Below are 18,359 nucleotides of genomic sequence, written 5' to 3'. Positions count from 1 at the left end.
ACCAGACCAAACCCTCTCATTAGAGGGTTGTTGATGAGCAGACTCTCGTTTCACCATTTTTTCACCTTTTTGACATTATCTCCTTTCCCTTCCATCTCCGTAGACGCAGACAGAGCAAGCATAAACTCTTTATGAGCCTAGACCTACTTCACCTTCACACACCTCCACGCAGTCACACTGGGATCTGGCCTGAACAGAAAACACTCTTCAGCAGCTGCCACTAAACGACTCAGGAGCGGTTGGAGGTGAGATGTTTTGCTCAAGGGCACCTTGACTTGAAGTGAATGCCTTTTTCTTCTTCTTCTTGTGTTTGAAAACGGGAAGCACTGTTAAGCACTGGTTGCCCTACAGTTGCAAACCTGTGCTTTTTGCTACGATTGCAGTCGCAGTCGACTGTATTTGCATTTGCTTGTTTGTATCATGATTAACTGTTTTGTCAGAGCATCAGCGTATTGTGAAAAAAAATACATTAAATCTGCAATGACTAATTTTGATGGCTTCAAAAGCAAATATGGCATAAGCATCCAATATATATAAAGTATGTTAGCCACTGTGGCTGCGTTGTGTTCTATTCTCTCTTAAGATGATCCCACACTGCTTCAATAATGTTGAGGTCCAAGCTCTGAAGTAGCCAATCCATGACCGGTAGTGTTTCACTGTGCGTTTTTATTTTGCCAGCTGTAGCCAATCAGATGCTTTCCAGATGGTGGTTCAAAAGTTGACAGTACCTTTTTGCATTCATAGTTCTGTCATTTCTAATGAGGCTTCACTGAACAGCGGATGGATCAACTGAAGGGCAAGACCTCAGGTTATGTGTCAGGTCGTTGCTGGATTTTTTTCCCTACATAACTTTGATACTTTCATATGATACTGTTAATCTACTGTGGATAGTTTTTCAGGCCTGCCACTTTTTCTTTTGTCCTCCATTTGTTCGCCTTGCTCAAATTTTTTAAGGACACACTCCACACCATGCTGAGATGTGCCATGTTGTCGGCTAATGGGTCTTTGGGAATCAACTGGCTAGTGCAAAAATACTATTTTATGCTTGTCAAACGGTTTCAAACTGATTCATAGAACTGTGTTAAGTAGCTTAACAATCAAAATCATTCCTCTGAATATAGTCAGGTTCAAGGACTAGACCAAAATGAGTGAATACACTTTGAAAGCTTTTCAGAATGCCTGGAGAACTATTCTTCAATACCACCTTAAAAATCAAAAGAAAGTCTGGCTCCATGGAATCAAAATATAAAGAGATAAAGGGTGACTCAAAACTTTTGTACAGCACTGTACTTATCAGTTGAACTGCAAAGCAAGCCCTTATAAGGTCATTAATACTTAATGCTAAATAAGATGAAGTGGCACTCCTATGCTCACACGCCTAAAAAATACATAAATGAAAGCCTTAATATAATTAAACACTGCTGTCAAAAAAGAGGCCATAAATATGATTAATCACATTTTTTGTTAGAAATATTGATTACAGTAGCTTTACAGTTAGGGTTAGCTGTGATATCATCTAAGCTACTACTGCATATCTGCAACAAACAAAACATAGAGTGCTATATATGACATTTGAAGAAGAGTCAAACAATTTTGAGGGAATAAAAACAGGCAAAAAGATTTATCAACAGTTTGCCTCGTACAGTCTCATTGTTTCTCCTTCCTGTTTGCCAGACAACCAATGCACATGAGTAAACAGGGAGAGTGAATGTTTGCTGCTTGACAAGCGCGCACACGCTTGTGCGCATACGTGTGTGTGTGTGTGTCAGAGAGAAGATGGTTGTCCTTTTAAGAGGGCCAAACGATGGAAGGATTCGGGGTTTGTGTGATTGTGTGTGTGTGTGTGTGTGTGTGTGTGTGTGTGTGTGTGTGTGTGTGCTTGTGTGTGTATTAACAATGTACCCTCATGTCCCCTGTGTCAAAGCCAGGCTAAATCAAGTGAATCATGCTGTGTGTGTGTGTGTGTGTGTGTGTGTGTGTGTGTGTGTGTGTGTGTGTGTCAGAGTGTATGTGCCAGGCCAGATCAATATGAACTAATCAATAGGAGAAGACAGCTAGAAGGACCTTGGGGACTGCAGATACGCACCTGGTGCACACACACACACACGCACAGTCTCCTCTTTGTATTCCACGCTCAGTTTCTCTATTTATCTTCTCTCACTCCCCTTCCCATATCTCTTTCTCACTCTGTTTCTTACATTAGTCTCTTTTTAGAATATCTATTTTATCTTTCACGTAGTTTGAGCTCTAATCATGTATACACTCGTATGTCGCTGCCTAATTTACTCTTCGTCCGGTGACAAACCTGGTAAGGTGGGTTTGTTTAAGTTTGATCATATCAGTTGAACCATATCAATTCATATGTTTCAACTGATATTTCAAAAGATATATATGTTATAAATATGCCATCACTCACCTGCTGCCATGCATCTCAATCCATCCTTTATTGCAAAGAGCTGCAATTATTCTGATCAAAATGTTCGTAATAAATTGCTATTATTTGGGGAAGAATTACATCCTTTGTCAGAGTGTCAGAATACTCATTTCCTTTGACGGGTTTTAGGTTTTGTCCAGCCTGGTCTTGAATTTTGGCATCTATGGTACCACTATTGACGTAAATACTCAACACTGACTGCATGTGGTACTTTTCTAAAAAAAGAAATAAGAGAAACTATCCATCTTCTTCTGCTTAGCCAACTCAGGGTCACAATTGGAGCCTATACCAGCTGTCATATGGCAAGAGGAAGGGTATATCCTGAAGAGGTCGCCAATCTATGGCAACCATTCATGCTCACATTCACACCTACGGCCAATTTACAATCACCAATTAACCTAATATTGCATGCATGTCTTTGGACTGCGGGTGCATGCGTACAAACTCCAAACAGAAACGCCCCAGCTAGTTCATGGAGTCAAACCCTGTGAGGCCACCAATAAGAAAAACTAATATAAATATTATTAATATGCAAATAGAAATATATTCCATTTAAATATACATTACTCAAACGTACTGTCTGAGTTTCAGAACTATTAAAAAATGGATGCCTTGAAAAACTTGTAAAAGAGTGACGTTCATATAGCTGTTTTTCAAAATAAAACATTCCAAGGACATAAATTATTTAAATAGCATTTTGTAGTATTTAAAGCCTTACAGCTTTTCTTTGTTTCCACACAAAAAACCCAAAGGTCCAGCAATAAGGCTGGACAAGTGCAAACAGTGGGAAAGATTTCCAGTGTGAATCTCTTTTCTTCCCACAGGACTTCTTACAGATCCACACATGCACGCCTACACATATAAGCCAATCAAAACCCCCATATTTCTTATAAAGTGTGAATCAAGCGTTTACCAAATCCTGAGTTGACAGGCTGGTTATCAGCAGGGACATTACAGCTCTGGTGGACTCACTCTGGTGAGTCTGAGGCACTTTGAGTTAAATTCGCTCAGCATGCAAATTGGGAAACTATAATTCATTTACAGGGAGATAAGAGCACTCCTCTGTCTCAATAATGCCTTTATACACTGAATATTAAATAACTGTTTGATGGAGATTTTCTTATGGTTTGAATGTCCACTTCCAGGGTTAATTGAAATGAACAGGGATAGACCAGTACTCTGAAGTTCAACCAGTTTAGACCTTCGCAGGCTAATTTTTAAGAATTCCCTTGTGATTGGATCACTTCAGGGATCCTTTTGCTTTTGATCATCTTGGTCTTTTTCTGTATCTTACTATTCAGTATCCCCGCCTTTTTGTTTAACAGCAACATTCACTCGAGCTTTCCCCTTTGTGCACAACTAGATAACTAGATAGATAAATATGTTATAAGGCTATGATGGCTTTGGAGGAACAACAGTGTCAACAGTGTCACAGAGTTCTTGCAAAGCTTGAAGAGTTTGGAATTGCTTTTCTTAGTGTGCATCATGCTCCCAAAGATGCAAACACGATTGCTGTGAAGGTGGGGAGTGGGAGCGCAGTCCGGTCGCTGTGGGTGTTCAGCTCCAGAGTAGCAAAACACACCCAGATTTTAGCATTCAGTCTGGGTTCAATAAACTGCTGTATTATTATCTCTCCTAACCCATCTGTTACTGCCTTTATTCTCAAAATAAACATGGATTTATCAGTCAGTCGCACTGTTTTTTTTCCCCAGTCAGTAGCTATGAAATGCTGGTCTGAGCCCACCCCAAGCATTTGTCTTGTGTCCTCTTCTGAAAAGCGGTTTAGAGACTGCTGCTCATCCTCTGAGACCGCTGCTAGACGGGCTTCTTTTTGACAGGACTTTTGCACATAGCTTGCATTCTTTATTTAGTGGATTCTGTATATTTGATGCAGCTGCTTTTCTATCTCTCAGCGAACAAGGTTTATTGATCTACTGAAGATGTGATTTGTGTGTGTATGTGTGTGCCTAATCGTACAGTGGAACCAGTTTGTGTAAAGGGTTTTTGAGCGTCATAACCTTGCCCTTTAGAAACCTTCAGTGTAGGTGAGCCAGCACCTCTTAAAACAAATACGCTTAATTCCCTTCTCAGTGAGAGCTAGTCAATCCCAACATTGCTGACTTCACTTTCACAAGAGCATTAAAAGTCCGTGCATACATCTGAGTCCAGCCCTTATCACAGTGTGCTGCATTAAAGGGCTACTGCATGTATTTTGTATATTTTTAACTTCCTTTATAGAAGGAAAGCTTGTGATTACTGTTGTAATACCAGTCACCTCTGACTGGAGTTGTAGGTTTTTATCAAGACCACAAATGCCAAAGAAAGCTGGTCTCCACACCTCTGATGTTAAAGTCTGAGGAGATTTGTTGTGTTTTTATTTTTTAGCCTTGAATTTTCGTAGCTATGGCATCAATATAGATTTTTGGATCTCAACATGTTTGCGCTCTCTGGTGAAAAACTGCCCATACTCCAAGAAACTTGCCTGAATCTTTTTTTCTCTCTCTTTCTTTTTCATAGCTATTGCACCTCTGCAGTTTGAACTCTCTGCGCTACTGGCTTTTAAAACATAAAGCATAACTTTTAGAGACATTTAAAGTGTCTAATATATGCATTTTAAGGTTAAAGCTCACCATTTTCTGCCATGCCGTTTCCACATTGTTAAATACATGTTTCACTGTCTGCAGTAACGCAGGTACCTGTGATGGCATCACTTTCAGCATCTTCCTCCTGCCCTCTGTTGCCCTCTAAAGACTCCCACCCCCCCAAAAACTTCTCTGAAAAGTCATTTTAATGGAGTGAAATCTGCTCCATTGCACAGTGTTCCCTGTCAAACACGTGTTAAACCCCATCGACTGTTGCTGCAGTTCTCTGTCTCCCTTTCTGCCCGCTTCCTGTGTTTGAGAAAAGCATGACAAATTTTTTTAACAAAATAAAGAGGAAGAAAAAGTTTTCACTTTATTGATGCTTGAATGACAAGCTCAACTGACAGGAAGGTAGGGAGAGCTGGCAGAGAGGAACACACACACAAAGCGAGTGTCTACGCACATGCATTATGCACGCGGGCCTTCAATCATACGTATGCGGGAAGACAAGCACACACAAGCACACCACACCACCCACGCTCCCAACACACTGTCTCACCTGACAAATTAGAATGAGTGCGAGCCTGTTGGTTTTTGACTTTGCAGGTATCTGTCACATTTCTGTCAGAGCTTCACGTGGTTTCACATCAAGACAAAGAAAGGCTCTCTCTCGCTCTCTCCCTCTTTCTCTTCCTCTCTCCGTCCTTCGCCACCTTCCTGCCGTTCTCCGTGTGGAGCAGAAATAGGGAGCAGAAGTCAGCATCACATGCTGCATAATTCTCAGTCTTCCGATTGTAATTGCCAAGGCTTTCATAAAAGATTCAGCGACGACGTCCATGTTTTGATTTTGAATAAAGCAACATCTTATGTTTAAAATGAAAGATTTAGTGTGTTGTTTTCCTTATCCAATCTGTCGGAAAGCAGCGCAGAATGGCTTGTCTGGCAAATGTAACGACGCTGATCATTTTCTCAACATAGCTCATGCTTAAATATCTATATAAAAACTCTGTACTACATAGCCATAATGGTGATGATGACAGACTGAAAATTCAAAGAGCCCACAGCGGTAAATGACCTGATAACAGCATGTGGGAGATTAATAAAAAGTTGAATACCCAGAGGATCTAAGATTGAAGAGTGATTTATTGCTTTAGTCACTGTGAAATGATTATCAAATATGCAAAAAGTCCTCTTTTATTTTAATCATACGTTGAATATGTCTGGGTTTTGACAGCTGGGGAGCCAATAACACGCCATCTTGGGTGTCACTGAGAGCTTGCATAACTTGAATTGATTCTTTACGCCACACTACCAGAATATGGCAATGTAGCTCTTTTGTTTAGTCACCCAATTTGTGCACAGTGAAATATCTCAAATGCAACAAGTGTGCAGTGGCATAAAACCGTGGAAGCACTTATTGTCCCCAGAGGATTCACTACAAAGTAGCAGTGTGTTAGAGTACTGTGCAAAAGTTTTGAGTTACACTTCATTTTTTTATATTTTGCTAGAAAATTTGGAAAGTAAGTGCACAGATTTATTGAAGCATGTGCAAACATACCTGGAAGTACAATATAGAAGGCAAAAACAGAGTTTGTACAACTCTAATGAGCTTGAAGGTCAATGTTTGCGACTGTTTGACCACCTTTATTCTCCAACACACCCTAAACCCTCTTAGACAAACTTTAACCTTTCATTAAATAGTCTTCAGGAATAATTCTTCAGGTTTCTCAAAGGACATTCAAAGCTCTTCTTTGGATGTTGGCTGCCCTCTGTTTTGTTGTCTCTCAAGATGATCCCACACTGCTTCAATAATGTTGAGGTCCAGCTACAGGAGGACAACTGATTACGGATTATTTTCTTCTTTTTTTTTCACACTACACTGGAAGTGCATTTGGGATCATTGCCTTCTGAAAGATGAAGCTGTTATCAATCCAGATGGTTTTGGAACATCCAAATTTGATGTTTTTTCTGCATCCATAATTCTGTCAATTCTGACAAGATCGCTGTACTCACTGTTGTACCTTTCTCCTGACCTCCATGCATATTGTGATAATTTGAGGTGAAATGTTCAGATTTAGATTCTACCTCTTGTCCCGGAAAAGTATTCTTCTTAATAAAACTTAAGAAGTTTTGCCTAATAATAAATACTAAGATTTTTATCAGTGAGTTTCTCCAGTTTGTTTGTTTTCCTCAAAGGAATAATGGGATCCTGTCTGGTGATCCAATTATTTTACCTTTAGGACCTCTAGCAAACTATATCTTAATCAACTGATTGGCTCGTAATAAAAGCAGACATTTGCTGCAGTCGAACACCAAATAAAGAAAATGTAAAAACTAAGATGATCATGAAAGACATGAAAATGTTAGATGTGTGTCTTTAGAGCAGTTAGAACCACAGACCCACCTTTGTCTAGCAGGCAAAGATAATCAAATTCATTTGGTAGGAAGGTTTTTCACTAATTCGTCAGTTACAGGTTGGATGATGTCAGTGTTCCTTCTTTTCCTGTAAAAGTTAGATTTTCAGAAGTGGAAAAAAACTCTTTTTTGACTTATCCCTAAAGTCTTACCTTTGTAGAAAAGCAGCTCATTCCTTTGACAGGAATGTGCAGCAGAGGTGTGTGTGTGCCTCATGTCTAACTGAAAATAATTAGCTGGTCTGCTGGGCAAAAAAAAAAGCAGAACTGTTTTTTTATTTTATTCTTTTACATAGGTCATTTTAATATGTGTGTGCACACGTGTGTGTTTAGCCAGCTATTGTTGGAGTTTAGGCTGATTTTTGTATTTTGAAGGAGTTTTGGTGTGTGTGTGTGTGTGTGTGTGTGTGTGTGTGTGTGTGTGTGTGTGTGTGTGTGTGCGCGTGTGTGTGTGCAGACGGTATTTTAACATGGCTAGCCGACTTCTTGCAGCCCACAGTTAAACAGTGACTCACAGATTCCTCTCTCCCTCTCCTTCTCTTTCTCACCAACCTCAACTTTTCTTCATCTGTTTCTTGCCCCGTTCCCCTCCTCAATTTTTACCACTTCTCTACTTTTCTATCTTCCTCTCTCTGCTTTACTGCTTTGCCGCTGTTCCTATCTACAGGTTGGGTGCTGACTACAGCAGACTGTCGGACAGAGGTGCTTTTTCTTCCGCTCCTCTGCCTCTTCCCTGACTATGCCAGCTTTAAAACCAGTAAGTTACAATAAGACCACACCATCCCCCCTCTGCTCTTTTAATGCTATTTTTTGACCGACACTGGTTCTGAAAAGTGTGTACAGTATGTGCATGGATGCCTAAATCAGAAGCAATGCCAAATGTTCTTGACTGGAGCTGCTGGTTTGAAAAAAAAAAAAAAAGTTTCCTGAAGCACATAGACACACTGGGCCCCCGAGGGCCCCGGGGACAGCTCTACAGCAGACGGTAGAGCCGTCTACTGTACCTCAGCGACACCTCAACACCAGGTGCCACAAAGAGGAGGAAGAAGGCAGGGATGGTGGGCAAAGAAATGGGAATTGTAAGGGGGAGGTAAAGACTGAGAAAGATAAGAAAGGAGCACAAAAGGAAAAAGAGAAATAAAGTTGGTGTTGAAAAGAGAAAGACAAAGGTAAGATAAGAATGGGAAGTAGAGAGGTGAGGAGACAGGAAAGAAATAAGCCTTCAAAATAAGTTGACAAGAAGAATAAGAAAAAAAAAGGCGAGGATGAAACCTGACCAGCAGACAGGCAGAGATCTAAAAACAGGCCAGAAAGACAGACAGACAGACAACACAGCAGACGGGAGAGACAGACAAGAAGCTGTTGCAGCCAAAGGCATGTGGGGGAGGGCAGTAACACTCCGCTGCTAATATCCCTGCTGCTTTGTTGTGAAAAACCCCAGTTCGCCTTTTAATGGCGAACTATTCCTTTAATGATAGCAGTAAAAAACTCTCGCACACATACATAACACCGTTCCTCTCCGCCTGACAGGAAATGTGGTTCAGAGCACAACGTGACAAGTCACAGTTCAACTTTTACAACTTGCAGGCCAAACACGCACACACGCATAAAACAGATTTCAAAAGCAAAAACAGCGCTATGAATAGTATGAAAAGGTTTTCTCAGTGACCTATATGCAGCAGAAATGTTGGTTTTGTCTGATTTAAGCGCCTGTAAGTTTTTGAAGTAACTTTGTTTGGGAGCTGTCAGTCATGCAGGCAGGCAGGCAGGATCTGTGAGGGGGAAGAGACAATCTCACTGAGAGGAAGCTACAATATGTTCTTTACATGAAGTCCTTTTCATCCTAGCTTCCTACAGTGCACACGCTCTTTTGCCCGAGTGCAATGCTGAACCTTTAGGATCCACGACAAAGTGAAAACCTGAGGAGAGTGGTGGTAGTCAGGTAGTCAGCCTTTTGTGATATTCATCAACAAGGATAAGTAGAGCTTAAAAGCATAGCAGTGGCTCTCAATGTTATTCTGAAGCTGTAAATTCCTCTTTGCTAGCCATGTGGATCAATCATGTCTGGACATTTGGTTTTGCTGGCTAAAGAGAGATTATATCATTAAGCAACCATAGAAGATAGAACCTTGGATTGGATGTGGAAATTACAGCTATTTTAATTTGTAAGCTAGTATGCGGTTTTAATTGACTTTAACTGAAGCAGACAAGCTTCTTCTCCCAAAAGCTAACATTCTTGTCACCCCTATGTCCTATAGTATAGGATCAGGCAGGGGCCAAACTGTTCACTGCTTTTTAAATGGATTATAAATGATGCACGTGTCATGTGCAAAAAACGAACCAAAACTGGAGGAAGAGGGACGGCTTTTCCTGCTGTGCATTTGTACAGTTATTACCAAAGAGAAGTGCAACTGTCCTAAAGGAGAGTGTGCAGTCAGAAACATTCAGTGCAAATGAGCTCACATGTTTAGTTTTTACACAAATCACGATATTTTCATGCAAGTTACTTTACTGTTCATGAAAACACTGGTAGAACCTGGTTTTTGTACTTGCAGTCTATGCACAGAGTGATATATCATGCCTACTAAACACATAATGCTGAATGCCCAGGATTTAAACTCACTCAGCTCTCTCTCTATTTGTTCGAAATGCAAATTGAGTCATTCATGTTTGTATTCTCCTAGATTATTGATGAGATTTTGTTTTTAATTGAGAAGAAAACCTTCAATATTTTAAAGTAGGATGGGCCGATGCCTCTTAGTTCTTTTGCACAACCTCCAGGGACTTACAGCAAAACAGTGAGGAGCAAGCAGATATAATGTTAAAACATGACGGCTCTTCACTGTGTTCGTGTGTCCCCCAGTAGCACCCAGCAGTGGGGGGCTCAGGAGCAGAGTCTGACCTTTGACCTCCCTATAGAGTGTAGTGGACAAAAAGGGATTTTCCCTGTAGGGATTAATAAAGTATTGCATTATCATTTGAATGTAGCTGATTGCATCTTCGTCAGTCTACACTTCAGCCTGCCGACCTTTCTGTAGAAACCCACGATATGACCTTGTCTTCCGTATCTGCTTGATAAAGGTCTGCATGCACAAATGTCAAACGATAAAGAAACAATTAGCTGCATTGTACGTCTCCGACTTCTATTCATTAAACAGCATCCGAGCTACAGTTTATCTCAGTGTCACACCTCTTTTACTTTACTCCTATGGCTTCATGTCGTCTTGCTGCAGCATGTAGGAACTCCTAATCTAACTCAGGCATTTAGCACATAAACACACATTTTCTGGTAGATTTAAAGCAACACTAATGCAGGGGTCAAATTACATCAGCAACAGTAGCTCATAGGTCCTGTCTTTCTGTGGCTGACAAACAGGTTTGAGATGCTTCTGGGACAAAGCTGCTCAAAATGTCACACACTGTGTATCTCTTTTTTTTTCCACATCTCAGTGTGCACTGGTTGCAGCGTTATTGCACAAGACCAAAGGCCAGCTAAAGCAAACTTAAGAAACAGCAAACACTGGCATTCTGTGAGTGTGTGTGTGTGTCTTTCTTTCTGTCTCTCTCTGTCCCTGTGGTCAACAATCCCTCTGCTGGCCTTTATCCCCAAATCCCCATGGACAGAGAGTCAGGGGAGAGAGAATGCTTAAATGCTTTGAATGATGGTGTGGAATGCTAAAAAGCAGTCTCTGTGTGTGTGTGTGTGCATGGTGGTAAGTGGGGGGGGGGGGCAAAGTAAGGAGGGAGAGGGGTCTCTTGCCTGGTCTAGGATCTGGTATGCGTGACTGAACAAGAGGAGAAAGAGAGGAAGAGAAGAAAAAAAAGCACCCAAACCTGCCTTTCTAACTTCTAAAGGGAGACAATGGCTACTGACTGGCCTGGCAACCCCCTGTGTGTGTGTGTGTGTGTGTGTGTGTGTGTGTGTGTGTGTGTGTGTGTGTGTGTGTGTGTGTGTGTGTGTGTGTGTGTGTGTGTGTGTGGTGTCACTTCACACACAGGACACGTCCTGATGGAAAGCAGAGAAGAGGGAGATCTGCTCTAACCAACTTTTAGATCTCATTACGCCGCACATGCAGCTGCACAGACGCAGCTCTGCCACATGTGAAGTAAAACACTGCGAAAAGGATCCAGACTAAATGCCCCAAACCTTTCATTTAAACCAGGAAATCCACCAAATTCAACCCCCCCCCGCCCCAAGCCAAAAAGAAAAAACAAACCCTGAGAGTTGCATCTGGAACTCAGTTAAGCTAAACACCTTTTGGTAGAGGATAGAGGACAAAAAAGAAAACAAAACAGACGTTTATGATTAGAAAAAAAATCAGCAGGGTAGAACAGTTTCCTGCAATAAACGCCTTGGTGATAATTAATTACACAGGCCCTGGCAGCCAAATCAAGACGGCAAGCATCCATTTTGAATCTGCTCATAAATAATAAAACAACACAAGAGAAATTTTTTCAGCCCTTTTGAGAAGCAAGACAGGACTGATGAGGGACAATGCTCAGAGATGCGTGGGCGATTATTGGGAGTAATGTATGAAAATAAGAGACCTCATTGTCTTAAATGCGCTTGAATATGGAATATATCTTTGTAGGACAAGACCAGAGCAGTTGTGATTGTCTTTATGGGAAACAAGATTAAAATACCTTGTGGGTATTTTTTTATATTAACCCTCCAAAACAAAAAAAACCAAAACAAAACAGAAAACAATGAAGCACTACACCTACACAAAAGTAATCCACACCGCTCTCGTTCGTTCATTATATAAATATCTTTAATTGTTTTAACCGTAAGAATATAAAACAATTTAATTTTGGGATTCTGCATTTTTTTTCTCTTTACAAACACATAATATACAGTACATCTTTTTATTGTCAAACACACGCACACGCACTCACTCACACACAGCTTTTTCAGCAGGACGCACATCCGTAGATTAATTTTCTAGCAGGTCATTGCATTACATTAAAACGCGCACACACTGGCGTCGGTGTGCGTGCGCGTGTGTGCATGTGTGTACAGCCTAAATGCGTGTGTGTGTGTGTGAAAGAGAGAGAGTGAGAGAGAGATGGGGAATAGCGAAGTGGAGAGAGGGTGAGTGAGTGAGTGAGTGAGATACGCATTCTGCTTGTAACCAGAGACGGGAGGGGAGAGAAAGAAAAATAATCGATTACTCCTTATTCTAAGCATGTCTCAAAATGGATTTGGGGTATTTTTATTCAGGGAGAAGAAGGGTGAGAGATGGTAGGAAAAAGAAGAGGGTAAAAAAAGAAAAAAACTCCTCTTCTTCCTCCTCTCTCTATATACCGGTGAGAGCAACATGAATATGAATGTGTAGTATAAACATGGGAAAAGAAAAGCCACGACACGAACCCTGATTTGTTTCCACGAATAAAGGCTAAGATATAGAAATCACTTCAATTTGAAGTACGACGCTCTGAGCAACATTCACTTGACATTTATCTCCACCAGCATCCCTTTCACAACAAAAATACCTACAGCCTAATAATCCTGTAAGGACATACACTGGGTTTTTAACGATGGTCCGATCATACCTTTAACATGCATCTATCGTTATAGAATCACTACAGGTATAGGCTTGCAATCGCATCTCCTTTATATTGATCAAAGCTTGAATGCAATGCATCTCTAACAGGGTGTAAAGTTGGACTTTATCCCTTTAAAAAAAAGGAAGGAAAAACTGAACAATATAAAAAGCTCTTGCACTCAAGCAGGTTTTTAATGTATTTTGCATAAAGCGACGTCCTCTCACTCTGACTGGATCTGACAGCCCGCCTTCCCCTTTCCCCCTCTCGTGGCTCTCTCTGGGAAATTGCTCCTGTTTATGGGGGTAAATTAACAAAGGTAGTTAGATTGTGTCCTGGTCTCCTTTCTCTAGCTCTGCTCAGGGAAGAGGGAGGGAGGGTAGAGAGAGGCGATGGAGGGATGGGGGAGGGGGCAGACACAAGTCCCTTTAGGCACATTTTCTCCCAGTCTCTCTTTCCTTCTTAACAGTATACACCCTTTGAAAATAACCACATACGAGGTAGCCAAATGTTTTTTGTGTGTCTGTGTGTGTGTTGGGGTTTTTTTGTTTTTTGTGGGGTTTTTTTTTTTTTTTTTTTTTTTAGGCGTGATGGCTGTAGCGGAGATTAGTCGTAAATGCCTCAGACTCACTGCAAAAATAAAAGTCCCACATTGGAGTTTTAAAACCTCTCTTTTTGACTTTTAAGGATGGATGCAAGTTTTTGCATCCAGAATTTTCTGGAAGCAAGTGTCAGGAAGAGAAGCCGATTCTTCCATTAAGGAAAACGACACCTGATTGGAAACACAATCTGGCAAACAAGCTGAAGTTATTCTAGTCCCATGTCCAATTTCTGTGAGGTCTTAAAACTCGATTTGAGATCAAAACATTGCGTTTAACAGGGATTTTCGTGAGCTCATGACAGAAGTTTTGAATTGCTTTCTGCCAGGCTGAATATTGGAGTCAAACACTGATTTCAGTCCTGCAAGGCCAACAGAAAGAAAAATAAAACATTTTGAGCATACATCCTGGTCACATGGGAGAAGCACACCTTACACAGAAGGGAAAAAAGGAAGGATTTCTCTCTTTTTAAATAAGAAAAGAAACTCCTCTGCCCACACATCCCTCCCTTTTCCTGCTCTGTCTCCATCCAAAAAAGAAAAATAACACACACTCCCAAAACAAAAACAAAAAACCAAGCATTTCCAATCACCTCACTTTCTCACTCTCTGTCATCTGCCAGAGTCCCAGGTTCAACACTTTAAGGCAGGGGAGCTGTGTGATCCTCTCCAGTCCCCTCTTGGTGATCTTGGTACATCCATACAGGTCGATGCCCACCAGCTGGGTGAGGTGGTCCGCTATGAGCTCCAGCCCTTTGTCCGTGATGCGCACGCACTGTCCAATGTTAAGGGTCCTCAGCTCGTGCATCTGCCTCACCATCCGGTTTATCCCGTCGTCGGAGATGTGACACGAGCACAGGGACAGGGACTTGAGCTGGTACAACCCCTGAGCGATGTACGCCAGAGTCTGGTCCCCTATCTTGTCACAGAACGAAACATCAAGCCCAGAGAGTCTTAGGGTGCCCATGGCAAGGTGCATCGTCCCCGTGTCGCTTATGTTGTCACAGGAGCGTAGGTTGAGGCTCCACAGGGAAGTCATATGTGAGAGGTGGATCATCCCTGCGTCTGAGATCCCCCCACAGAAGCTCAGGTTCAGTACCCGGAGCTTGGTCAGCCCCTTGGAAATGTGTTTGAGTGACAGGTCTGTCAGTTTCTGACAGTCTTGGAGGGTCAGGTACTCCAAGTTCAAGCAGCCCTCTGCTGCGCTACGGGTCATGCCCGCCAAATGTCCAATCCCCACATCTGAGACATGCCTGCAGGACCTCAGATTGAGGCTCTTGAGTCTGTGGAGGCCCCAGGCTATCAACAGAAGCCCAGTGTTGGTGATGTTGCTGCAGCCACCAAGCTCCAGCACCTCCAGGTTCTTCAGATACTGAGCAATCCTCCCTAGACTAGAGTCTGTTATCTGCTTGCACAGACTCAGGTTCAAAACCCGAAGTGATGGGATCTCCTGCACGAACGCATGGCCCAGCCCGTTATCCGTGAGGTTGTAGCAGCCGGACAGATTGAGGGACTCGATGTTTGGCATTCCCTGGATGACATAGCTCAGGCTGCGGCGCAGAGACAGGATCTGGACCCTCCGGATGCCCCTGGCCTGGAGGCTGGGGAATAAGGAGGGATTTGCCCGGCGGAGGTGCAGCTTGGCTTCCACCCCCCTCCACACTGACTTGTGGTAGGATGCGTCCCTCCAAGCGATGCACACTTGGGCTACCCTGCCTTTGTCCCTCACGTCCAGATAACTGAAAATCATTGCCAAAATTTCTGGGAAGAGGCACGAAATGTGCGTCTCCATTGTTTTTCAAAACCCAGGCATATAAAAATTAATACTCCACACCTCCAAGGCTTAAAAGAAAAACAGAAGACTCAACTCAATCACACCCTCCTCTCGCACAAAATGCAAAAGTATCAACAGTCCCAGCTATCCACAGAAGTAAAAAAAAGAAAAAGAGAAGAAGAAGAAATTGGAGTTGTGTGTTTCTCTTTTTCTTTTTCTCACACTGAACTGTGCAAAATCGATCAAACTCCCTCCAGTGCCACGTGATCCGGTCTGGTTGCGCAGTAGGATTCAAATGTATTAAAAAAGAAAAAAGGGGGAAAAAACAACAAAAAAGAGCGTTTATTCCTGCCTCAACCCCTCTCTCCGCCAAAAAGAGGAGAGGGGGCGAAAGGAAGAAGGAGGAGGAGAGGAGGAAAAGCGTCAATCCTTCCCCCTCTCGCTCCCTCTCTCAGACGACGCTTCCTTGTATTATACCTACAAAAAGCCTTCCTCTCTCCGCCGTGCGAGGATCCAGACGGTCATACATTTCAGATTAAGAAAGTAAAAACAAAACCAACTCGCTTACCGACACGTATTAAGAAGCGACCCCATGGTAGAAAAGCAAAAAAGATAGAGTTGGAGCGGCTTTATAGGCAGAGTGAGAGAGAGAGAGAGGGGCGTCCTGGGCTCAAAGCCTTTGTCTGCTCTTTTCAAACCGACTTGGCAGGGACCCCAGCACTCTAGCTGTACCGAAGGGGTGGAGGGAAGTAATAATATCACCCTTGTCTCTTTAAAATGTATTTAACGACAACCACCGTTACTACAGGGGTTTTAATAGCAGGTCGCTACACCGAAACGTTCTTACAATGATGTAATAGCAGATGTAGCTTGAAATTAATTCGCTATTTTATCGACCCACCCCTACCCCCTCCGTGTCACACAGTTGGTTTGTCCCGCCTCAGCTGGAACGGTGCGAACAGTTTCCCTTGGAAACCAACTTCTTACAATTCAGTTCACTTTGGGCTTTAACCCTTTGAGCGGACCACACAGGAAACACAGGGAAGCCAAGTGGAGAAGCTCCTTTCAGTCCGCTTACTTGGCATGAACGTTTAATATTTTTATTCTGAATTTGTTGTTATTGTTGTTGGTGTTGTAACTAGAGCGCTTCTACAGCTGACAGCCGCGTTCATTGTCTTTTTTTGTAAACAGCCCCTCTCTGTCCACTCTCCTCCAACACTTTACTTTATTGCAAAACCAGAAAATAAATGTACTTTTCCAGAGACGATCAATCAACTTGTCATCATTCAAATACTGGGAAGAATAACTGTGGCTCCAATAAAACAAAACTGAGTTTAAAGAATAGTTTAAATAACGCTGAAAACAATGTACAACCCGTGAGTAAAAATCCCTTTTAATTAATTTGAACATGCTTTATTGGCTTGGTATTTGACAGAAAGTTGCCAAAGCCTTAAGACCACATCAGACGTTGTGTCAGTGTGTGTGGGTCACTCCCTTTACTACACAGGCACACACACACACACACATATAAGGTTGCAGTTTTACAGCCACTTTTTACAACTAATAGGCTCGCGATATACAAATGCACAAGATACATACATTAAAGTTGGAGCATAGATTACTGTGGTAATAAAATATTCTATAAAGTGTAAAGCAAATAAAATGTCAAAGGCTTTCATTCTCTCATGTGTCTCTCATAAAGAAGCAAACTTTGAAGCTGTTGTCTCACATCTGGCATTGGTTATGTTTTGATAGTTGAATAATCAAAGACTTATTTTAGTCTCAGCTGATGGCACTGAGAATATATCAGTGTGTGTGAGTTTCAGTAATAGATTGCTATATATAGATGCTTTCTAATGTTGCTTATTCAGTGTATCAAGCCATAATAATGACCAATTATAGCAATGAAGGTAAATTTTAAAAAGGTGTATCATTTTAGCTGTTTTTTTAAAAAACAAACAAACAAAAAAAAAAAACAAGTTCCTCAACTCTTAGGCTAAGTCAAGAAACCATCACCTGCACTAGTCTAATCTAGTTAGATTTAGGATGTTGCATAAACCAACAATGCATCTGAAACCTATGTAGACAAGTGGATAAGGATAGGGAATGATTATTAGAAAAAAATGGATACTTTAGTATTGAAATATATTGCGTAGCCCATATGACAGCTTTAAAAAGATTTCTGTAAATGAAATAGCCAAACGACAAATTCAAACATGATTTGGATAAGTGAACCTTCCTGAACCGTCTTAAATCTGAGAGTCAGTCCTCATGAGGGCATCTTCAAAGTCTAGCAACTGCAACAAAGTGCCAACAATTTGGATGAATCAAAAACCGTAGGGAATTGCAAGAAAGTTTCAGAGTGTTCGTCTGAAACTTTTACTCTTTCTGCATGCACACAGCACGAAAGAGAAAGGCAAGCCGCTGTGCTGCAGCCGCTCACTTGGAGCGGCGTGCATGTGAATATATTACAGTGTGATAGATTTGTGGATATTTCTTGCTTTGTACATGATTTGTCTGGCATCTGTTGGGCTCTCTGTCCATGCGCTGTCAGTATTTTCCGCAGCATTATCGGTTATGAATTTGCTTGACTGCTCAGTGGGGGAATCTGTGTGTAGTTTGTAGTTTCTGTGGTTTCACACATGTTAACTTAACTGGTAATTCTAAATTAGTGTGCATGGTTGTCTGTCTCTCTGTATTAGCCCTGTGCTGGACTGTTGACCTGATCACAGTATACCCTGCCTCTCACCCAGTGTTATAGCTTCCATCCCCCATGACCCTGGCTGGTTTAGTGGTTAAGACTAAGGGGACCAGTGGATGATTGCAGGGACTGTGTAATGATAAGATATGGCTGGCAAAACTATAACTTTTATTGCCTTAGTTTAGTAGCAGGAATGCCAGTGCTCCATATGCTCCACTGCTCAGGCAGCTGTGTCTATATGTGTATGTGTAGACTGCATTTAAAAGATGTGACATTTTCTGGATGCATCTCAAAGCAGCAGTGTAATTTTGT

General features: G+C 41.8%; 2 protein-coding genes across 7 annotated transcripts in view; one reads left to right on the top strand and one right to left on the bottom strand.

Moving 5' to 3' along the window:
• wnt5b (wingless-type MMTV integration site family, member 5b) overlaps positions 1-18,359 on the top strand; it is an 88,215-nt gene that overhangs the window by 37,641 nt on the left and 32,215 nt on the right. For 2 of the 6 annotated variants that reach the window (XM_039600751.1, XM_039600749.1), the window contains exons 2-3: positions 104-245; positions 8,098-8,187. In XM_039600751.1, the coding sequence (XP_039456685.1) occupies positions 8,170-8,187 (18 nt within the window). In that variant the 5' untranslated portion in view covers positions 104-245; positions 8,098-8,169. The remainder of the gene's footprint in view (positions 1-103; positions 246-8,097; positions 8,188-18,359) is intronic. The other 4 variants (XM_039600752.1, XM_031726564.2, XM_039600754.1 and 1 more) reach the window with 2 other exon arrangements.
• fbxl14b (F-box and leucine-rich repeat protein 14b) lies at positions 12,181-16,561 on the bottom strand. Its single transcript, XM_031726563.2, has one exon. The coding sequence runs from the start codon at positions 15,362-15,364 to the stop codon at positions 14,162-14,164; it is 1,203 nt and encodes a 400-aa protein (XP_031582423.1). The 5' UTR covers positions 15,365-16,561; the 3' UTR covers positions 12,181-14,161.

The sequence above is a fragment of the Oreochromis aureus genome, linkage group 17, assembly GCF_013358895.1.
Source record: "Oreochromis aureus strain Israel breed Guangdong linkage group 17, ZZ_aureus, whole genome shotgun sequence".
NCBI classification, from domain to species: domain Eukaryota; kingdom Metazoa; phylum Chordata; class Actinopteri; order Cichliformes; family Cichlidae; genus Oreochromis; species Oreochromis aureus.
This window is presented reverse-complemented; position numbering and strand designations above follow the sequence as displayed.

Coding starts and splice junctions, on each gene's coding strand:
- fbxl14b (XM_031726563.2), bottom strand. CDS start 15,364: ATGGAGACGCACATTTCGTGCCTCTTCCCAGAAATTTTGGCAATGATT.